This window comes from Leuresthes tenuis, unplaced genomic scaffold (assembly GCF_036924035.1).
Source record: "Leuresthes tenuis unplaced genomic scaffold, fLeuTen1.0.hap1 SCAF_18, whole genome shotgun sequence".
Classification (NCBI taxonomy): Eukaryota; Metazoa; Chordata; class Actinopteri; order Atheriniformes; family Atherinopsidae; genus Leuresthes; species Leuresthes tenuis.
The window spans coordinates 2,713,001-2,736,126 of record NW_027325372.1 but is presented as its reverse complement, the minus strand read 5'-3'; the positions used below and the strand labels follow the sequence as shown (position 1 = coordinate 2,736,126).

The 23,126-nt window shown below is 40.8% G+C and overlaps 2 protein-coding genes across 3 annotated transcripts in view; one reads left to right on the top strand and one right to left on the bottom strand.

Moving 5' to 3' along the window:
• The window catches only part of LOC140274674 (tripartite motif-containing protein 16-like), a 93,920-nt gene extending 71,612 nt beyond the window's left edge, over positions 1-22,308 (bottom strand). The window contains exon 1 of the mRNA XM_072370046.1: positions 20,604-22,308. Coding sequence (XP_072226147.1) covers positions 20,632-22,308 — 1,677 coding nt within the window. The 3' untranslated portion in view covers positions 20,604-20,631. The remainder of the gene's footprint in view (positions 1-20,603) is intronic.
• LOC140275299 (T-cell differentiation antigen CD6-like) lies at positions 2,552-19,116 on the top strand. 2 transcript variants are annotated; one of them, XM_072370738.1, is made up of 13 exons: positions 2,552-2,687; positions 4,080-4,169; positions 5,318-5,599; positions 7,832-8,146; positions 8,928-9,242; positions 11,052-11,114; positions 11,274-11,420; positions 14,499-14,615; positions 14,790-14,912; positions 15,084-15,152; positions 15,802-15,975; positions 16,318-16,404; positions 16,482-19,116. In XM_072370738.1, exons 1-13 carry the CDS (start codon positions 2,633-2,635, stop codon positions 16,514-16,516), a joined length of 1,872 nt encoding a protein of 623 aa, XP_072226839.1. In that variant the 5' UTR covers positions 2,552-2,632; the 3' UTR covers positions 16,517-19,116. The 2 variants fall into 2 exon arrangements, with proteins under 2 accessions (XP_072226839.1, XP_072226840.1); XM_072370739.1 differs by lacking the exon at positions 14,790-14,912.
• Positions 22,309-23,126: the final 818 nt, after the last annotated feature.

Sequence of the window (23,126 nt, the reverse complement as noted above, 5' to 3'; positions counted from 1 at the left end):
AGAGCGTCCCATCCCTGGTGGGAATCCCTGGTGGGAATCCCTGGTGGGAATCCCTGGTGGGAATCCCTGGGCTGTTTGTCTGTGCAGAGAGGGAGTGATGATAGGTAGCTGTGTTTTATTAGAGGAGATGAAGGCACCTATTCTGCACAGACAAGATTCTGGAAATTGTGTTAGTGATGTGTCCTTTTTTTCTTTTAAAGTGTTTGTACGTTTTTATAGGCCGACAGGTTTCAACTATCTGGGAAGGGGAGATTTTGTGGTAGGTCCTGATATCAGTCAGCAGGACTGTTTTATGAATTCCTCTAATTTGAATGAGCTGCTTGCCCCCAGAGGAGAGTGTCGTGACTTTAGTGTGGATTACTTTGGACCAGTGGTCTTGTTTGCTGTGTGTTAAATCTGTGATCATTGTTGGAAGCACTAACTGTCCTGGAAATGGAAGCTTTTATTCTGGTTGGATCCCTCTGAAGGGATTGTTCAAAGGCTCTAACTTACATGCAAGAATTTCAGCCTGCAGCTTAACTTCAAAGATTTATAACAGTGAAATAATTTGATTGTTATCTCTGAAACTGAAATGCTGAAATCAGCGTGTGAGCAGCGTCTAATTTTTGTAGCTTCTGGGGATGGAGTTTGTACTGTTTTATCAGCAAGAAGACACTTAAATCTTATTTTTTTTGCGATGTTTCATTAGAAAGTAAATGCACAGTTTTAATATTTAGTGATGTGTTGTAGTTTTTTTTAAGTACCAGGTAATTAAAGCTGTGAAATAAATGTAGCTGCATAGAAAGTTGTGGAAAATCCCTCTGACATGTAGTGAAGTGGAAATATAAAGGAGTATAAAATGGATAAACTGAAGAAGTTGAAGTACATGTTCTGAGATCAACACTTGAGTGAGTGTGTTCACTTACTTTCAGCCATTGAACTGACAAAGTTTCGCCACCTCTGACGGATTAAAGACAGAATCAGGTGCTTATGAGCTGTTAAATGAAACTAAACTTGTTCCATATGTACCACAGTATTTTTATGGTGACAAAAAGAAACAAAAACAAAGATTCCCTTTTGCACAATGGATTCAGTTAACTTTATACTTACAAGTTACACCTGTTTCTGTAGTTCTGTAAATCTGATGCACTTTAGAGTCACATTTCATGCTTTACATGGGAAAATTCAACGTGATGTGGCTTTCTTCACAGCATCACAGAAACAGGTCGGCTCCTTGGAACGGGTACCATTGCAATTTTTCTGCACCTCCACGTCAGGAGAACTTTGAGTACGAACAGCTCTCAGCCCCCAGGAGCACAGTGAAATGGTTCTGTTTGCATGCAGGCAAACCACAGCACATCTCATTCAGCACCTGAGGAAGGATTTTACCATGCTGTGTTCGGATTTTGTGGTGGTGGAAGAGAGAAGATCATCCAAATGCCGTCAGCAAGGCATCGAAAGTCGAAACTAAACTTGAGGTTAATTAAAAACAGAAATGTGTCTGAGCTGACACTGACGTGTCCATCCTGTTAGCATAAATAGCCCAACTTACATCTTTATATGATGAAAACTAACAATGACATAATTCCCAACACCTCCCACAGTTCTGATTAGTCATGACAAACTAATTATAAAGAGAGGCGGATCACTGAGCCTGTGAGAGGAAAGTGGAAAGTCCGCTCCCACTGGCTGGAAGTGGACCCGGAACCGGATGATCACCGGCTGGGAGCGTCATGAAAGTGGCTGGAAGTGAACTTAAATGCAGAGTAAACTGCAGAAAACAAACGGAATTAAAGGAGCTGCAATGAAAAATAAAGTAAAAAGGGACACATGTGACACAGTTCTTTAGCCTTAAAGCAACACAAGAGAAGTTTGTAACCTTAAAACTATGAGCTCAACAGGAAGTACACGACCTTTGTAGCACACACTCTCGGGCCTGAAACTGTCCTCAAGCCCCCCCGAATGCTGAGATACCACAGGTCACAGCTTTGGTTTGCAGCCCTGCACCGCAGTGTTTTGCTCTTTTTTGTGGGCTCTCGATGGCGTCTCTGTGGCCTCTTCAACAAATTACTATATATGGCTGAATACAGGCACAGCTCACATGAAGATTATTTTTATGGCAGTGGTGTTACTTCCCACAGCTGCAGGAGAAGCCGAGGAGCAAAACATTTGCCTTGAACTGTCTTTCACGATGATAGCAGCACGTTTAAAACTTATCAAATGAGCTGAAGGTACCCTTCAATGAGAGCAAAACACATTTGAACTCGAAATCAAACATTTCTCTTTTGACAGAAACGAAATAATGAAAGAAACACTGAAGCTTCTACACTTGCATATGAACTGAATATATATGCACAGTGAACACAGCCATGAGTTTTCCTGTGTTGTAATCTGGCCTTTAGTAGTTTCCTTCTGTTTGCTTTCAGATTTTTCTTATTTTATCGTCTGATATTTATGTCAGAATATGTGCATCTGTGACGAGGCCCTTTTCTTTTCACTTCCTGCTGCGATTCGTAATGTCACATGGGGTCACGAGAGGAAGCCAGACGGTGTAAATAGGTTCGGCTGCAGTGAGTTTGACAGTTTTTCGCAGGTTTGAGTTGCAGCTTCGAGCAGAGACTCTGGAAGATTTTCCCCTCGTTCTGTCTACAAAATGAAGCTGCTGAAATCCCTTTTAATCATCCAGCTGAGCATCTGTCTGTGTCAAGGTAATGTTCACATTTTCACCCATTTACAAACTGTTTTCATAAAATGTCGGCTTTCAGTTTCTATTTTTCTTTAAACGGCTTTCAGTTTCTATTTTTCTTTAAAATTTACACTTCTTAGTAACTCTTTTTGTTTTAAATTCTTTTAATCATTTGAAAATATAAGAAGACTTTTAGGTAAAGCTAAAACATCTTCATGGATGCATCATTTTCATGAGGAAAAATGTTTTCTTTGTAATAATTTATAGATTACAAACATGGAAAAAAGTACTTAGTTAGGGCATTAAAGGATGATGACAATTTGAAAAAAGATTTCTTCAGATTTTTATCAAAATTTGATTGTAAACATAAAGAGTTTCTAAAAACAAAAATTTAGTTAATTTTTTTGTATTTTCCTTCCAAGGAGCCAGACTTTCCCATAATCTTTAAAGTGTCCTGATCAACAGTTCTGCAGCTTTCTGAAGCTCTTTCACAGTTTTTCTCTGGACATTTTCTGCTTTTTCACTAGTTTTCAGTCCTTGTACCTGAGCATTTTCAGAGGAATGTGTTTTTTCTTTGTTCAGCCGCTTAACTCTGACCTATGAACCATTCAGGCATAAAAAAGGCTCCTAACTCAAGGGATGAACCAGTGTTGTGTCGACACAGAACAGACAACTTAGCAAAGAAGCCATTTTAAACTGGATCTTTAGGCACTTTGTTACTAGCAGCCTGTCACAAAGACACAAAGACACACAAAGGGTGGCTGTCAAGAAGCCGTTCTTAAGGAAGGGAAACAGGGAGAAAAGGCTGAGCTGTGCCAAATGACACAAGAAGTGGACTGAAAATCAGTGGCAACAGGTCTTATGGAGGGATGAATCCTCACCAGAGCCCGGACCTCAACATTATTGAAGCAGTGTGGGATCATCTGACAGAGAACGGAACAAAAGGCAGCCCACATCCAAAGAAGAGCTTTGGGATGTCCTTCAAGAAGCCTGGAGAACTATTCCTGAAGACTCCTTAAAGAAATGACAGAAAGCTTGTCTCAGAGGGTTCAGGCTGTGTTGGAGAATAAAGGAGCTCAGACCAGATATTCACTTTAAAGCTGCTGAGAACTGATAAAAAACTCTGTTTCTGCCTCAGATTCTGGATTTATATCCATGTTTGACATGTTCAGGTGTATCCCTACACATATTTCTCATTTTTTCTTGAAATCTATGAGGAAAGAACTGTAGATAGTTGAGGAAACCGGCTTTAACTCCAAATACGTTTTCATACACACACTTAAACCTGTCTTTTGGTCACGCTGCTGTGCAATGAAATCCTTGTGGTGAATGTTTGATGTGGTGTGAGTCGCCCGTGTCCGCATGATGCTCACATTTTCTCACAATGACAGTAAAAAACTTTTCTTTATTTCAGCTTTTCAAAATTCAACCAGTCAAACAGACCGACCTGAAGTCAGCGTGACAACAGAAGGAAACAAAATTAAGCCACAAGAGGAGTTCCGCAGTAAGCGCCACCTTTTGTCTTCAGTGTTCCTACATATTCACTCATTCTGTACATTATTCACTAATCTTTTCAGAGAATTCACGACTGCCTATTCACAATCTGGAGAAGCACTTTTTTTTCTCACAGGGGATGTATGAGAGCATTATTGCCACAGGATGTGGGGGTGACATGCTTCTGAAATGCATCTGGGTGAATTTTGCAGGTGCAAATCAAACTGATGTTACAAAGCACGCAGTCTCCCACGCAGACTCTGCTTTGCTTTTCAAACCACCTTTTCTGCTGCTTGTGTCTGCAACAAAGCTGCAGTTTTGGTTCAGAAATATCACCGCCCCACAATCCTGCTCTCAGACACGGGTGTTTTTTTAGATTCTTTGTTGAAATGGGAAAATCTGAAGTCAATATTAGCTTTAAAAAGATAAAGCAAATGCAGCTGATTATTACAACAGTTACAAAAAGGAAATATTAAGGGAAAAAGAGGGATTTGAAAGCTCCCGGAAGTGCTGTAATCCCACCCTGAAATATACTGACATTTAGTTATAGTAATGCAGCTGACTCACACTTTAGAAAATCTTCTGATTAATTAGAACTATCGATAAACAACTATTCAAATAAATAAATAAATAAACTGGCAAATGTAATATGGGTAGAAATTACTTTACAAAACAAAACACTATTTTCTATGGCTACATGACATACAAAGTCATGTAATGCTGAAGCAAAGCCTCATCATGCAGCCAGAAGGTATCAGGGTGTTCCTCAGGAATCGATCCTGGGACCACTTCCGTTGTTTTAAATATTAACGATCTTCATCAAAGTGTCTCTAATGACTAATTGACTTTTTATGCTGAAAATACAGCGATGATCTGCTGTGCGTCTACACCTCATCGGGCTTTCAGAGCCGATGAATTTAAAACAAAAGCTATTGGACCTTTGTCACAACATTTCAGAGCTCTGTGGTGAAGTTGGTGTTGGATTTTTCAAATTACAAATACTTATGTCGTCTCGGGCGGCTTGTTTCACATTCAGCCTAAAATCAAGGACATTTTAATTGCCTGCAACTCACAGGTATTTGATACGAACTTTTAAAAAATGGGGGATGGAATTACTGGAAGGATTATCATCACTTTGTTCTTCGTTTCTCTCTTCAGACGAACCTTACGTTCACCGCCTGGCTGCTAAATGCAGCTGGACTCTCAGGATGCCTGGAAACAGGAGCGGTGACGTGGTGGCACTCCCACCAGACTTCGCAGATGCGTTGGTTGAGCAGATCTGTCAGGATCTCAGCTGTGGCAGCGTTTATCACGTCAACAAAACCAGCTCATCTCCCAATGCCAGCTGCTTTCACCACTGCTTGTACCAAGATCAGCGTCTGCAGAACTGCTCCGACACTGTGGGAAGCAACTGCTCTGCGATCAATCAAGTGGTCTGCGGTAGGTTTTCTGTTGTTGTTCTGTTGTTTGCATTAAATGGCACCGGGATGACATGATAGAACATAGGTATTTAGTACTCTGCGTGCTGAAGGATGCATGCATTTGTTTTTTATGCTTTATATTTCGTATCAGTGATCAGATCTCCCACTCGACAGATTTTAATTTTAAAAGCTTTCCTGAATAAATAGAAAATAAAATATGAAACAATTATGATTATAATAATGATAAGAAGAAACCTAAAGTCCATTTGAGCAGCTCCTTTGATTTTTGAAAATCCATTTTAACAGGAATAAAGACCTCAAATTCCTGTTTCAGTTGCTGTTTTAAAGAGACTTCTTTTGAACTTATCCTCTTATAAGATATATGTATCCGTTAACGTGTTCAATTTCACGCACGTAAACGTGCACATGTTAATCTTGCCTAAACATTTAATTTTGCGTTAAAAAGTTAAATGTCAGTTAACCTGTTTTAAAGCAAATGAACCCGGGACCAGCAGCTCGAACCAGCAGAAATAGATTTTTTTCTGTTCCGACACTAATTCGACTGCGACTGAAATGGAGACTCGTCAGACCAGGAAACGTTTTTCCAACCTTCTCTTGTCCAGTTCTGGTGAACCTGTGTGAACTTTAGTCTCAGTTTCCTGCTGTCAGCTGACAGGAGCAGCACCTGGTGTGGTCTCCTGCTGCTGCAGCCCATCTCCTGCTGCTGCAGCCCATCTTCTTCTGCTGCAGCCCATCTTCTTCTGCTGCAGCCCATCTCCTGCTGCTGCAGCCCATCTCCTGCTGCTGCAGCCCATCTTCTTCTGCTGCTGCCCATCTTCTTCTGCTGCTGCCCATCTCCTGCTGCAGCCCATCTTCTTCTGCTGCAGCCCATCTCCTGCTGCTGCAGCCCATCTTCTGCTGCTGCAGCCCATCTTCTGCTGCTGCAGCCCATCTTCTTCTGCTGCTGCCCATCTTCTTCTGCTGCTGCCCATCTCCTGCTGCAGCCCATCTTCTTCTGCTGCAGCCCATCTCCTGCTGCTGCAGCCCATCTCCTGCTGCTGCAGCCCATCTCCTCCTGCTGCAGCCCATCTTCTTCTGCTGCTGCCCATCTCCTGCTGCAGCCCATCTTCTGCTGCTGCAGCCCATCTTCTGCTGCTGCAGCCCATCTCCTGCTGCTGCAGCCCATCTTCTGCTGCTGCAGCCCATCTTCTGCTGCTGCAGCCCATCTCCTGCTGCTGCAGCCCATCTGCTGCTGCTGCTGCCCATCTCCTGCTGCAGCCCATCTTCTTCTGCTGCAGCCCATCTTCTTCTGCTGCAGCCCATCTTCTGCTGCTGCAGCCCATCTTCTGCTGCTGCAGCCCATCTTCTGCTGCTGCAGCCCATCTCCTGCTGCAGCCCATCTCCTGCTGCTGCAGCCCATCTCCTGCTGCTGCAGCCCATCTCCTGCTGCTGCAGCCCATCTTCTGCAGGGTTCCATGTGTTGTGCGTTCAGAGATCTGCTTTCTTTGGTTGGAATGAGTGTTTATTTGAGTTCCTGTTGCCTTCCTGTCATCTGGAACCAGCCGGCCCATTCTCCTCTGACCTCTCACACCAACAAGGCCTTTTCACTGGATATTTTCTCTTTTTCGGACCCTTCTCTGTAAACCCAGAGATGGTTGTGGGTGAAAATCCCAGCAGATCAGCTGTTTCTGACATACTCAGACCAGCCCGTCTGGCACCAACAGCCAGACACTTAAATCCCCTTTTTTCCCCCCATTCTGATGCTCGGTTTGAACTTCAGCAGGTCGTCTTCACCACCTCCACATGCCTAAAGGCACTGAGCTGCAGCCATGTGATTGGCTGATCAGCTGTTTGTGTTCACAGGTGATTAAACACCTGATAAAGTAAACTACTATGAATCATAGTTCATGGTTTTATCCTCATAAAGACTTGACAAACAACACATTTATCCTAACTCTCAGCAGTATTTGAACCTAAACGGTAATCCAACAGTATTCTTTTCTCTAACCTAAAGTCCGCTGCTTTTTATTTGGTTTGATTTAATGTCAGAGTTTGGTAAAGATGACTGATACTTTGCTGGATTTGGGAAAGCTGCACATCCCGTGGTCAAACGTTTTTGTGAGAAATCAAGTCGCTTCAGGTCATATTCTTCACATGTGAAACTGAAAAATGACTCTCTGTAAATGTGTTGATCAGTAGAAAGTTTCTCAGCAGTCTAACGACAGTAACAGCGTGATGATGTCATCCTCAGGTCACCAGGCTGCGCGGCTGGCAGGAGGGCTGGACCGCTGCGCTGGACGGGTGGAGGTGTGGACAGATGGGAAGTGGGGCACAGTGTGTGACGATCAGTGGGACCTGACGGACGCTGATGTGTTGTGCGCCCAGCTCGGCTGTGGCTACGCCCTCAGTGTGACGGGTGAGGGTGGCATCTTCCCCCCGGGCAGAGGTCCCGTCCACCTGGACGAGCTGAACTGCACCGGGAGGGAGCAGAACCTGTGGGCCTGTCCGTCTGCTCAGAGCGAGTCCGACTGTGGACACAAAGAGGATGCTGGTGTCGTGTGCTCAGGTCAGGTCACGGTCTCATGCCTGCAGCGTGCAGACTGTTCAAATTCTTGTGGCATCCTGCTCGACTTTCCGTGTCTGCATCGTGTTGTAAATGAGGTGGAAGTCATTACCGCGGTAACCTAGAAAATGGAGACGTGATCTTCGGGTGAAATCATTTATAAAAAGCCTCCTCCCTGGAAACACTCGCACTTTTAGGTTTTTGCTCTCAGTAATCAAGTTAAGCTGAGCTTTTTTTCATGTGTAAGAAACGTTTGATTTATGGAAAATAATTTGAGGTTTATGTGCTGCGTGAAAAGCCTCTGAACTAGTTTCACATTCAGTGCTGAAGAGGACCAAAGGGCAAGCTCACAGGAGGCAGGCGGCGTGGAACAATCATAAAGTTCATAAAGTCCAAAAAGTCCCGGTCAGAAAACAGGTTACAAAGATCTGAGTTAAGCTAAGAAAACCAGGAAGTAACTAACAAACAGACCATGACAGCGAGGTAATGCAAACAGTTTGGTTTTATTTTCAAAGCCTCAAAGATACAGGTCACTGTAATCCAGTCATTAAATTACAGTTTAGGCCAATTCATAAAACGTTTTCCAGTTAAGGAAACCAACAGATTTGTTGTTTCGTATTTGCTTAAAAAGCTGAAACTTGGAACTTCATTCTTGACTTTTTAAGTGTCCTAAAAGCAGCAGAAGGTGGTTCATAGATGGATGTTGAGGGGGAATACTTTGTTTGTCACACCTTTTTCATGCTTTAATTCCCTCAAATATTCTCACATTTCTGTCTCTGTGCAGAGATGAGAGACGTCAGACTGACTGGAGGTCTGGATCGCTGCTCTGGGAAAGTGGAGATCCACCGTAACGGCAGCTGGGGATCAGTTTGTGATAACTGCTGGGAAAAAAACATGGCCTCCATGGTGTGCTCCATGCTGCAGTGCGGTGCCGAGCCCCAGAAATTCACCGGGTTTCCTCATCCTTTCACCCACAACGAGGAGACACCTTTGTACTTTTATGATTGTGTGAAATATACGAGTCTCTGGCAGTGCAAAGAGTACTTCAACCACCCTTATTTTTGCTTTAGCTCAAAACTTTCTGGGGTCATCTGTAATGGTGAGTGTCTGTGATTCAGTTTTATTTATATATTCATTTCATATTGAGATGAAAATGGAAGAATACAAGCATGCATGTTTTACAGTGTTTCTAAACACAAATAGCTGCTAATTTACATGTTAAATCTAGTTTTTACACTCTAAATGTCCAGTTTTTAGATATTCTGAGAAGAGAAATTGAATTCTGCTCTTTGAATAAAATAAATAAAAAATGTTCAGACTTATTAAAAGTTAAAATTCAAAAAGAAACATAACCTTTACTATCAGATTTATTCAGTGAATAATACAAAGTAAAACATGAACAGCTCTAAACGTCTTTACCTTTACTCTGAGTAACAAAACAAGAGAAGCAACAATCAAACCAGTCAAACTTTCACCCCCTCTTTCTCTATCTCTGCTTCCAGCTGCTCATCTAATTTAACTAATGATATTTTAACACGTGCAGCCTTCATGTTGAACATAACAAAATAAAGTACAAATCTGTTTCACATCAGATTCACTAAATTATTTTTTTCCAGCTGAAAATTCCTCTAAAATCAGATGGAATCTGTTCAACTTTTCTTTTCTTCTTAAAACATCACAAACGGTTTTAAAATCTAACAAATCTTTTACATTTAAAGTGTTTGTTTAGTCTAAAAGAGCTTTTGTTTTCTAATGAATAATTTGTAGAGTTGGAGAACTGGATTGATGTTTGTTTCATATTATTTTCCCACATTTTCATACAGGATTGTATAAGAAGCATAAAGGCAGAATATAATAAATATATATATTTATATGTATATAGATAGATATTTTTGTACTTTTTCTAATCTGAGCAATTGTTGATCTAAATTAATGCAACAGTAAATCTGTATGATCTGTACACAAAGTAATTTATTTATTTATTTAGATAATAAATCAAATTAATTATTTACATACAAAATCAGTGGGCCCAGCACTGAGCCCTGTGGAACCCCACAAGGAACCTTTACTAACCGCTGCTCTAAAAAACAGTTTACAGCACAAACATTCAGTGTTATTTCCTGAAAAAAGTGCTAAGTTAATGTTTTTATTTGAAAGCATATTGCTCACTACTTCTTTTGTGATGGGATCTCGTATTTTGTATTTAAGATATTTTTTCATATCGAAGTATCAGCTAAGTCTGTATCAGTTCTACTGCAAAGTTACAAACTTTGTGAAATTGTATTTATTTTTGTCTGAGATGTTGATATAAAATGTACTTCTGTATATATGTATGTATATATATATATATATATATATATATATATATAAGTTTAAACATCCTTTAAAAATACTTATTCACTGTGAAACTGATTGCACATTAAATTCACGGCTATATTTGATCACAGCGACAACCAGCCTCCTCCTGATGACTCCGTATTCTGACATATTGTTCAACATTAATGAGTTCAAGAGAAGGCAAAAAGTCTAACAAAGTCCCTCATAACCGTCATTATGACACATCCAACAACTAGCATTAAATGAGCTCACGTATATGACAGAAAATCTGGATAGACAAAAGAAATTTGAGCCGGTTGGGTTCATGGTTTGATGGTTTCTAACCAATCAGCCTCAAAGGTTTAGACAGGACATAGTCCTACGAAATCCAATTTAAATATGGAATAACTTACTATAAATACTCGAAACTGTTAAACTACTTGACTGAGTCTTGCTGTTTAACATTCACTAATTCTAACTATATGTTTTTCCCAGTAAAAACATGAAAATCCCATTAAAAACTGAGCTGTTTCTGCTTCAAAGGATGGATCGAGGTGAACTTTTACTCTCTTCTCTGCTTTTTGTCCTGCAGGTTCCCTCGGGCTTCCAAATCGTACCACAGCTGATGGAAATATGATAACAGACATGACAACTGGTAATGTTTTAGATTTAATCCTATTAAAAACTACATAATTGCTACCTAAAGAGTTTATTTTAAAAACACCGAGAGGCATAACGAACGCTGCTGTAAAAAGTAAAAGAATAACCATAAAGTGAAGTATTTGATGTGTTTTTTCCTCCTCTGTTCACCCAGAAGAAACAACCTTAGTGACGGCTACTGCTGCCGCCGGTTTGGCCTTCCTGTCTCCAGAGCTTCTGAGCAGCATAGTTCTGTCTCTCGTGCTTCTCGTGTTTCTCATCATAAACACTGTGCTCTGCTGCCTTTACAGAAGACGACACGGTTAGTTCTCATCTCTTCAGCAGCTGCTGAAGTCTGACTTCTTTCATCTGCAGCAGAGCTTGGGTTTCAAGAAGCATTTTAACACATCCAGAAGTGGAAGGATGCGTCTGCTGCTTCCACACGCAGCACATTTTAGTCTAATTTTTACCAAGATTTAAGCAGTGAACTCCATCAGTTCAGTTATTTTTATTTTCCTATTTAATTGATCTATCTTTTGTCCTGATAACTGAGCTAGTATAACACAGGAAGTTGTACTTTTGTAAATGTCATATTAGTCAGTTCTGGTTAAACTGTGTTGCTTTAAGACAACTTCAGGACCCGTTGAGTTTGGTTAATTTGCTCTTACATTTTAAGTTTTAAGCATGTTATACTGAACAGAGCTGTTTTAGATTTACATATGTGTTTAGATTCACTAAATCGAATCAAAAATGCAACTTTTAGGGGAAAAAATCAAAAGAAATCGCACATAAGGACATGGAGACCAGATCTCAAGTGTCTTGAAAGCATTTGAGAGTTTCACTTGATTGTCATTATTCATCCAAAGGTTGCATAACCCAATTTATATTTTTATTAGTGGAGTTGTAAAACTACACTAAATGATTAATTCAGTAGTCTGGCTTCGTGGTGGAAGAACTCCTGTTTAGTTCGCAGCAGATGCTTCTTTTCCAGATGGCTGCAGGATGGGTTCGTGCATACCTTGGGCTCATCATGATTTCACTAACGCTCGTTAGATACATTCTGTGCAGATTTAATCATCTACTGCAGAGTCTTCCAGTCACCGTCCGTTTCTGATGTTTCCAGTTAAGATGATCTCTGTTGCTGTAAAGTTTCAAAGAACGGGATTTGAGAGTCATTTCAAACTTTCTTAATGGAGGTGGAGATGTGTGATGACCATGCCAGGTTCTCTGTGAAACCTAAAACCGTTTCCCTTCAGCTCCTTGGTTTTATTTGTGCCAGCTTGTTCTCTGAGCACTGCTGCAAGATTGCAGATTTCCTGCCAAGATAAAGTCTTTATTATTATTATTATAATTATAATTATAATTATATATTATAATTATTTTCTGATCATATGTAGGTGGTGTTGTTTGGGTGTGCGGTAGTTAGTTTGCAGATTAAACAGGAGGGAGGCTGAGGACACATGTGGTAAAATAAAACTATTGAGGAGTTGACAGGGACTGTGAACTCATGGTTGGAGGGTATTTCCCTGCTGAAAAGGGAACTACTAATTATACCAAGGTGATAACACCACATAACTCTATTTATCTATATAGTGTGTGAAAGAATGTCACACCATGCTGGGAGCACTATCTTGTAACAATGGCTATTGTTGTTGCCTGGTTATAGTTTTTGTTTTATCTGGCTAAAAACAAGCAAATCTGGTGAAGAGATGTAAAAAGAAAACAGACAGAGAAGATGGACCTTTCCGGGAGTAATTTAATCGTGCCACTGAAAGCAAGATCTGCTAATTAATAAGCTGGTTTTGAGCTGAATACCATCTCCCATAAAACACAACCAACTTTTTTGGCCAATATATTAAAGTGAACATATTTGAACACATCCAAATACATTAGGCAAAGTTATGTTTACTGTTAGTGGTCACATGTTTGTCACTGCTAATGAAGTGTAGAAATAGACTGAAATATGATTTAAAAGGTAGAAACTATACTGAAGTTAGAATTTAGGGTCAACACTTTCAAAACGCAGCCTCAGACAATAGAGAAGGTGAAGTTAACGTAGTTTGTTTGGCACAATATTGTATTCCTACTTGCTCTAAGTCAGGTGTTAGCGTGGTGAGGCTAGCTGTTAGCACGTCTTGGCTAGCAACTAGCATGCTATGGCTAACAACTAGCATGCTAAGGCTAACAACATATTGAACTGTAATGGCTTTGGTGACTAGCATGTCAAAGCTATATAGCTAGCTAGATGAGCTGTTGGTTTGTCCCTATAGTCTTCTTTTCTATGTAGCACCAGATTGTGCGGTATGCTATTCTGTTCAATTAAGTGTTCTCTATACAGCCCCAAATCACAACAAACGTCATATCAAAGCACTTAAAATTCATTGTATTCCAGTCATAATCCAAGAAAGTCCAATTAATTAAAATCCAAATTAATCCAATTCATACAATGCCAGTTTAAAAAGGAACTTGCTCCCACTACCTACAGTGGACATGGCTAATTCTGAGGTAGACTGACTTTTGCAGGGATATTGAATTAAAATCCAAATGAATCCAATTCATACAATGCCAGTTTAAAAAAGAAAGTTGCCTTGTTAAGGGAACCAACAGGTAGCATTGGAACCTACAGTGAACATGGCTAATTCTGAGGTAGACTGACTTTTGCAGGGATATAGTCTGTAACCACAGTTATGTAATATATATTCCACTAAGTATCACACACCACATCCATTTTCCAGTGCTAAATTTAACAAATTTTAAATTTTTTTCAAAACAGTGACCAGCAAATTTAAGTGTTTAAATGTTGCATCTCTGGCTGCCTGAACTGTGCTTCATCTTTAAATTGTTTGGATGGCGGTTTTGTCAGATTAAGTTATGAAATCAGGATCTTGTTAGAGACTCAAAGCGCTTTGACAGTGACTCTGGGCTGACGTGTAATCCTTACAGGCTGCTGTTTCACTGTCTGACAGAGAACTTTAGTGGGAATTTGGCTGTTTTGATATACAGGACAGGATCTCAGAGAGAAGAGAAGCAAACGGATGTAAACAGATGGCACAAAGCAAGACACAAATGTGATGCGATGACTGATGATCCCTGTTTTACCACAAATTTGTCATATGAGAATGAAACTCTTCACATTTTTACAAAGATCATATGAAGTTAAATTCACTTTGAATCAGGTGATTTAGATTTTTTTTCCAGATGCTTCATTGTTTTAAAGAAGAAGCAAAATATTTCAAGAGTTTTGTTTTTACAGAATGTAAAAATGCTGCTTTTTCTGGATATAAAAGACACGCAAAACCTCCTCCTCAGCAGGGACAGCATGTTAGCCATCAGTGCCTGAAACAACAAGGACAAACCGTATTAAAACAATAATTATCTGCCTCTTCTTTTGTGTTTGTAGCGTTCTTACTCCAGCAGACACGCACCAGCTCACGACCTCCCAGCGAACATCCCCAAAACAACTACAAAGACGCCGTCAACCTTGTGAAGGTCACAGCCAACACGCTGCACCCGGAGGGTCAGTGGTCTCTTAGAATATAATTCACTGCCTTTAATACTAATCATTTCTGCCTTTTTCTTTCATTATACCCAGTATTTTTACACATGCACAGTGTTGAGAGTCATTTATGCAGCATCTACAACACATGTAGTCGCCTCATCATCATTTCTTTTGTGTGTTTGTCCCAAAAAGTCCCGTCCAATCCCAGGCATCTTTGGACCCAACTTAGTAGTGTTGACAGCACATCAGTAGATACAGACTATGAGCAGTATGACCCAAGCAATGACCCATCTGTCAGTTTATCAACCTTTCGAAGTGAGCCACTTCTTTTTTTTTCCCCTCTCCATTTGTTTCTCAGTCTTTGCTTCTTGTGCATCTTGCATTTTGCGGTTGAAGCAGCTCTGCTCTGTGTGTGTTTGCAGATCAATACAATTTGCAGTGGATGCTGTGTGTTTAAACTCTTTCATCGTGTCTTTTTGTATGCAGATTCTCAACGGAACAGAACAGATGTTAACCTTTTGAAGCCTTCAGGCCTCGACTGCCTCTCTGAGGAAGGTAAGTCACTTTCAGTCAGACTCAAAGGTGTTCCTACACCAGACTGTGCACGTTCCCACAGTACAGTGCACGTTCCCACAGTACAGTGCACGTTCCCACAGTACAGTGCTGCAGTTGGATTATTTAGAGCAAAGAGAAGCTTTTGTTTTGTGATAATCTGTATGTAAAATGAAAATAAAGCACAAAATGATGAGATGGAATCAATAAAAAGCCAGCAAGTAAATAAAACTTCTGATGATCATCATATATTGAAACTGAAAAATGTTTTCCCCTGTTTAATTAATTAAAACACATTTTTACCTGGGATAAAAGAGAATAATTCAACTGAGAAAACTAGATGATTAATTATAATTTATATTCGTATATAAAAATGTGATTTAGTCACATTCAGCCACTCTTCCTATTTCCACTTCATCAGAAAAAACGTTTTCTCACCTGTTTTTGGATTAAATAAGATTAAAGTTTTCTTTCTGGCTTTTTGAAAAGGATTTAGACACTATAATTTCAGCCAATACACCCGATTTATTCTTGGTTTAAACATGTTGATGGTCTGGACTTTTAGGCGTTTATGCTTCTAAATTCTGAATTAAATGATCCATTCTACAAGAGGTCAGTGTTTAATTTCATGTATGTTCTTTTTACATTTCAGGCCCAGAGGTTCCAAATGAAGAAACGGGCGCCTTTGTGAACTATAACGGAGGTGTCACAGACCCTCGGTACACCAGAGTGTCAAAGATTTCGATGGACTCGTTCGAAACCTCCAGCACCTCCTCTGGCGAATGCTACGAAAACATAAATCCCAACTACATCAACTTCACTCCAGGTCGCCTTTCCTGCTTTTTACTGCTGTTCCGAGAGTTCGTTGCAAAATGAAGGAATTGTTGGTTAATGTGTCCATGAATTGATTTGTAATGAGAATGGTGTCAGTGATCTTATTTCCTGTTTTATTCCTGATTACACTCGTTTAGCTCTTTTTGGTGTATTTGTATTTACTGTTAATGAAGAGTTGATGGTTATAGCCTGAAAATGTTTTAACACCCTGAACATTGTGTGGTTGGTTGTAGCACAAGAAAACAGGTTGAAAACTGGTTGTTTCCCTTTGCTTTGTACGGGAGGATGGTGAACATGAAGACTAACCACACTGATGTGCTTTTATTCATAACAGATGCTGGGCTGGACCACAATACCTTCAGCTTTCCACTCCCGGATAGTCTCCTTCCTTCTGGGCAAGAGGCAGCCCTGCAGAGTTCAGGTAAACTTCACTAAGCAGCCGTTACACATGTGACACACCAGGATTTGTGACGTTTGTTATTATTGTCTGAACAACAGATGATGACGATTACGCCCCTGTGAGCCCCGACTGAAACCCTTCGTCTGAGGATGACAACGATGACACTTTATAAAAAACAGAGGAGTCACAGAAACTTTAAGACCAAACCTGTGAAAGTGCAGGTGTTTGGATTAAAGCTGGGCTCCAAGTCCAGCTGAAAACTTAACAGCACTTCATTCATGACATTTCATTCTTTCAGCAGCCAGAAACGGCCACACTGAACCCCTGCAGCTGCACCTGTTTCAAACTGATTTCATTCACTCTGTAACTCTGAAAAACAAACTTAGATGCTGTGCTGGATTGTTTCAGACTTTTCTACTGTAGGAAGTTGAGAACTTGCTCAGTTTAACATTTGTCTCAAGCTGCTCTTCATAAACATTCATTTGTGCGGCTGCAGTAGATTCCAACATGATTTTATTTAGTCTAAACAGGTTTAAACACGTGACCAGTATCCAGGATTTCTTCAGATTAATCTGGCCTGACCAACCCAAACAGGCTGGTTTTAATCTCAGCCAGTCAACTCCAGCTGTGCACGCTCATGTGCAACAGCTGGAGTTGGTGTCAAATGACCAATCAACTCGATTCATCCCCAAAGCAGTGTTTTTAAAGATATATTAATACTATAGATAAATAACTAAATTAAATATATATCAGCTGACAAACATGTAGAAAGTTGAAGTTAAGTTTGGTTTAGGTTTTTGTAGCTTGTCAACAACTTAGCTGATTAGTGCACGTGCTGCACAAAATAAGAAAACTGACTGTGTGAATCCTTATTTTCAATCAATCAATAAATCAATCTTTATTTCTGGAGCACTTTTCATGCAAAATATTTAGCACAAAGTGCTTTACATAAGCAATAAAAACAGCAAAGTCCCCAAACCCACAAGCAGACACATCGACTGTCACACACACGTGCACACACGTGCACACATTACAGGTGTGTGAGTGCAACTCACAGAAAACGCTGCCTTAACCGTCAGTACTGAGGAAAAAAAGAATAAATAACAGTCCAAGTATGGTAAACAGTAAAAAAAAAAGGATGAAAAAATGTCACAAAAACAGTAAGAATTGAGAATTAAATATAATGAACTCAATAAAAAGGAATAAATACTTCAAAAGACAAAGAATGTAATAAATAAATCAGGAATACCTTTCTGAGGGACGTGAGAAAAGTCTCAAAACACTGGCTGCCTGTGAAAGTCAGTCAACTTTTTAAGAAAAGAGGATTTTAATCCAACCTGCTGAAGTGGGTTTGGTTTTCAGCAGAAGTTGCCATGTTGATGCAACTCTGTAAGAAGCAGCTGAAACTCCAGAGCTGAGGCTGCAGCGAGCTTGTTGTCCCGCTTGGTGGTGAAGGCCCGATGGTGGCTGGGGGGAAACAAACAGAACAAATAACAAAGAAATCGATTAATATTCAGTAATTAACCCAAAGAAAGCATAAAGAGCTGTTTGAGTCACATTACCAGTTTTATACTGACCGATCCACACAGTTTACTTTAGGTGACCAGATTTCTGAAATGAAAAATCATCAAATATCATCATTATGAAATAAACAATTTTTTTAAAAGTACTTTTTTCATGTATCTTAACCAGCTTTTATTACACAAAAGGTGGCAGTCAAACAAATTAGTGACATTAGTTATCTCCTCATTTATCCACCCCAGGAGCCTGGGTAGAAGAAGAGAAAACATGAGAAAAACATGTCATCAGCTGGTAATCTCATGCTAGTGTTAACGTTACAGCTTCACTAATGAAAACAGTGTCATAATGTTAACGTTCACTGACTTTTATAACGTTACGTTAGGTCTTCCATTCAGAAAAACAATCATACTTACTTTAAAGTTACATCACAGCCAAGTCTACAGCCAGTTCACACAAAATAAATAAGGTACTACACAACATACCGTTTATCGCCGCCGCTTGCATCCTTTTCTTTCCTTTTTGCAGCCTCGAGATGGTTGTTGTTGACGCTGCTGCGTCTGTACGTCATGTGACGTAATCACTGGCGGTGCGTTAAATGGCTACCGTAATAACTGGTGTTACTTTGAGTCTGCGCGCATTTCCCCCCCATTCAGTGTCAAAATCGGGGACATTTTCGGGGACAGCTTCGACCGGGGACATGTCACCCAAAACGGGGACTGTACCCGGAAATCGGGGACGTTTAGTCACCTTAAGTTTACTCATATTAAAATGAACTACTTCATACGTATTCCTCTTTTTTTCTGAGCTTCTGAAAAACCAACTCATCTGGGACACAGCGGGACGATCAGATGCATGCACTTCTCCGCAGATATCTTAATAATAATCTTCAGCATACAAAGGACCAAACTGCTTCCAGATAAAGCAAAGGCCCTTCACTCTGTTGCATGCTGGGATGAGAGCGCCGTCTTGCAAGGAGCCGCCTCCTGTTGGCTCAGTTTACAGCCATTATAGTGGCCACCTCTGAGGCAATCCCATGTTAATGCGCGTCAAAGTGCAATGTTTCCTGTGCTTCACTCATATTAACACACGTTAGAACCAGGTGTAAATGCTGTACTGATATAAGGACTTACTGTGTTGGATATAAAGGTAACTGAATGTAAAAGTAACTGTAATATATGTGTTAGGGTTGAAATAAAGAATCTTTTTACGATGTGCTTGGTTTGTTTGGTTACCTGAAAGTTCACGTCGGCATGAAGCCGGACAATTTGCACACATTTCACCGGTCAAAGACATCTGATGATGTTAGAAAATATAACTCGGATCTCGGTTGTGGTGAAAACACTGATCTCTCACAGGAATTTCTGTTCCACTCGGCTCATACTTTAGCATTATTATAGGAGAACAATGAATGTATTCAATGATTCTCTTCAACAATATGCCATTTTGTCTTTGTTTCACCTTTCATATTTACCTGAATAGCTGTTACAGATGTTGAGGTCCGGGCTCTGGGGAGGATTCTTCCCTCCATAAGACCTGTTGCCACTGATTTTCAGTCCACTTCTTGTGTCATTTGGCACAGCTCAGCCTTTTCTCCCTGTTTCCCTTCCTTAAGAACGGCTTCTTGACAGCCACCCTTCCATGGAGACCATTTCTGATGAGGCTTGGGCCAACAGTAGATGGATCAGCTGAAGGTCCAGATGCATCTCTCAGGTCCTGTCAGGTCTTTGCTGGATTTTTTCCTCTTTCTTAAGGACATCACTTTCCTATCCTGTTCATCTGCTGTTTTTTCCTCTTAGTTCTTGTTCTCCCATCTGCCTTTTATTGTCTTCATGTTAAACATGTTAGTTTGTGGTGTTCCTGCTGTTTGTTCTCATCGCTTCTCGTGTTGTTTTTATCAGCTGAAGAAAATGTTTCTACGCTGTTAAAGAAGAAACGTCAGAACAACAGAGCTCACAGAATAATAACTAATCATCTGAAGCATGTGGATCAAATCTTTCTGAGTGAGAGACGCAGTAAAGAAAAATTCAAAGAAAACTGGACTCATTTCTCTGCGATGAAGCTGTTTTATTGAAGAAAGTCAAATATTTTCTGCTCTGAACATGAACTCTGAACTTTGTGCTGTTACAGGAAAACGGCCTCAGTTATACCCTCACATCAGTTTGACATTTTCTCCGTCAGATTTCACACAAACACTGAAATGAAGACAAAAGAAAACACTTTGTTCACTCCTTCAAAGCGGTATTTGCTGTGAAAATCTTCACTGGTTCTCACATTAAAGCTGAAGAAGGATCTCCTGATTCCTGCTGATCCTGGAAATGACCGTTTCTGAGCACCTCAGAACAGACTTCCTCATCTGTTGATTTAGAAAACAGCAACAACATTTGATCTCTGAAACTAATCAAAGTCAGTGTAGCTACAGAATAATTTTACATTTACAAAGTGATGAGATGTGAACAGAGTCTGTGATAAAGGAAGGTCTGCTGATCTCTCTGTTGGGCTCCATGAAGTGGAAGAGAAACAACAACATACAGACACATCAACACAAGCATCCAACTAATATTTAGAGCTCAGAGAAGTTTAGATTTTCATGTGGAGAAACATTTCTGTGAATAAAACTCATCATTAGCAGTGATATCCTCCATGGCTGCACAAACACAGGAAAAAGCAGCAAATGAACAGCAGAACAGCAGCGGAGAGACATCACAGCAAAGAGCTGACAGGATACCTTTATTCCACTTTACACAACTCTGCTGTGGATCCAGAATAATAAAGATAAATCCCAGCATAGAGTGGCTGAGTGAATGTGGTCTGGACTCTGTGGAGCAGAGTCATGGTTCCAGAGACGCTGTAGAAGGACAGAATACCTGCTCTGTGATCCAGGTACACTCCGACTCTGGAGGACCGAGGACCTGAGATGGAGGTTTTTATCTTGTTGTACCAAAATGTAAAACTCTTTTGGTTATAATATAATGACCAAGATTTGTCATTATGTCCAAATAAACATTCATCCCCATATCCTGCTCTGCTGATGTTCTTGTATGCGACTGATACACCATCAACTCCCCCCCCTCCCATCTCCACCTCCCAGTAACAACGTCCAGTCAGACTCTCTCTGCTCAGGACTTGAGAATATACAGTGAATCTGTCTGGATGATCAGAATAAGACTGAAGTTGTTTCATAAATGTCACTTTTCTGTTCCCCTCTGACAGTAACAGCCATCTGTTTACTGTGTTTGGATCCAGTTTGATTTCACATGAATATCTTAAGAATCCAGCTCTGCTCTTTGGTTCTGGTTCTGACAGTAAAACATCCACCTCAGTGACTCTCAGTGAGATGTTGGTCCATTCCTCTCTCAGGATGTCCTGTAGTTTCTCTCTGAGCTCTGACACAGCTGCTGTCACAGCCTCAAAGTGCCTCAGAGGACGGATCTTGATGCTGGATGAGGGTGTAGACTCCCTGAGTGCTGACACTGAGGGGCAGTTCTGTAGAAACTGGGTGTGATCCTCTGTGTCTGAGAGCTGCTGCAGCTCAGCATCTTTCCTCTTCAGCTCAGTGATCTCCTGCTCCAGCTTCTCCTGAAGCTCTTTGAATCGACTCACTTCAGTTTCCTGCTGGGATCTGATCTGCTGCTTCACCTCAGAGCTTCTTTTCTGGAGGAGACGGATCAGCTCAGTGAAGATCTTCTCACTGTGCTCCACTGTTTTATCAGCAGACTGATTGATGGCCTCCACCTCCTGCTGAAGCAGCTTCACATCTTTCTCTCGGTCCTGGACTCTCTGCTGGATTTGCTGTCGACTCCCCTCCAGCTCTCTCTGCCTCTCAGTCCTTTCTGCTGCAGCTGACACTGTGTCGTGGCCTTTATGTTCATCCACAGAGCAGAGATAACAGATAGACTTCTGATCAGTGCGGCAGAACATCTTCATCACCTCATCGTGACGAGAGCAGATGTTCTCCTGGAGGTTCTTGGAGGGCTCCACCAGCTTGTGTTTCCTGAATGGAGGTGAATCATAATGAGGCTGAAGGTGATTCTCACAGTAAGAGGCCAGACAGGCTAAACAGGACTTGATGGCTTTCAGTTTTCTTCCAGCGCAGACATCACAGGCCACATCTTCAGCTCCAGCATAGCAGTGATCAGCAGGAGCAGCTTGGAGTCCAGTCTTCTTCAGCTGCTCCACTAAATCAGCTAACATGGTGTTTTTCCCCAGGACAGGCCTTGGTATGAATGTCTGCCTGCACTGAGGGCAGCTGTGGATTCCCTTCTGATCCTCTCCATCCCAATGGGCTTTAATACAGTTCCTGCAGTAGCTGTGTCCACAGTGAAGAGTCACCGGATCCTTCAGCAGATCCAAACAGATCGAACAAGAGATCCTTTCTCGGTCCAGCTGAGCTCCTTTCTGCGCCATTTCTCCTCTCAGATCAGCGACTGAGTGAGTTTCACTTCCTCATAGCTGAAACTAGTCTGAGCTCTGATCAACAAATCATGTGTCAGAGAACAGAACCTGTTGGTTCACCAGGTGCTGGTTACACCATCATCAGCCTGCAGATCTGAAGGGGAACAAGGAAACATGTGGGCAGAGCGGAGCTGTGAGAGCAGGAAGTGTGTTGAAGCTGTTTCACACCAGTCTTCATGGTTAAAATACAGGTTTATTCTTCTTTTAATCCCTCTGGAAAGAAGTTTAGCTTCACTTTCACAAAGAATCATTGTGTTAAAGCTCCAGTTCCTCGTCAGCTTCTTTCTTCACAGAACTTTAAATGAAGCAGACGAGCTTCTCCTGAAATAATGGATCAGTTGCTGCACATAAATCAAACACGTTGCTGCTTTGGATCCTAAATTCGACATAAATGCAGCAGAGTTTTGAGCCTGAAAAATCAGGAAGAACATTTAGAAACACTTTGAGCCTCTGATTAATATCATCCTTTTACTTTGGTGTTAATGCATCAAGTGGCAAAAAGAACATTTAGACAGGCTGCTGGTAACAAAGTGCCTAAAGATCCAGTTTAAAATGGCTTCTTTGCTAAGTTGTCTGTTCTGTGTCGACACAACACTGGTTCATCCCTTGAGTTAGGAGCCTTTTTTCTGCCTGAATGGGTCAAAGGTCAGAGTTAATTTCATAGGTAATCAGAAATCATCCCAGACCAAAGTTGCTCAAATGTATCTTATATAATGATGTTCTGCTGTTTTCCATTTGTACAAAAGTAATCAAACTTGAGTTCTACCACA

What these genes read in the sequence shown, in the direction of transcription:
- LOC140275299 (XM_072370738.1), top strand. Translation starts at nt 2,633, where the DNA reads ATGAAGCTGCTGAAATCCCTTTTAATCATCCAGCTGAGCATCTGTCTG. An exon ending in GCCACAAGAGGAGTTCCGCA is followed by an intron (nt 4,170 to 5,317) that starts GTAAGCGCCACC and finishes TTCTCTCTTCAG; the next exon opens with ACGAACCTTACGTTCACCGC. An exon ending in GATAACAGACATGACAACTG is followed by an intron (nt 11,115 to 11,273) that starts GTAATGTTTTAG and finishes CTGTTCACCCAG; the next exon opens with AAGAAACAACCTTAGTGACG.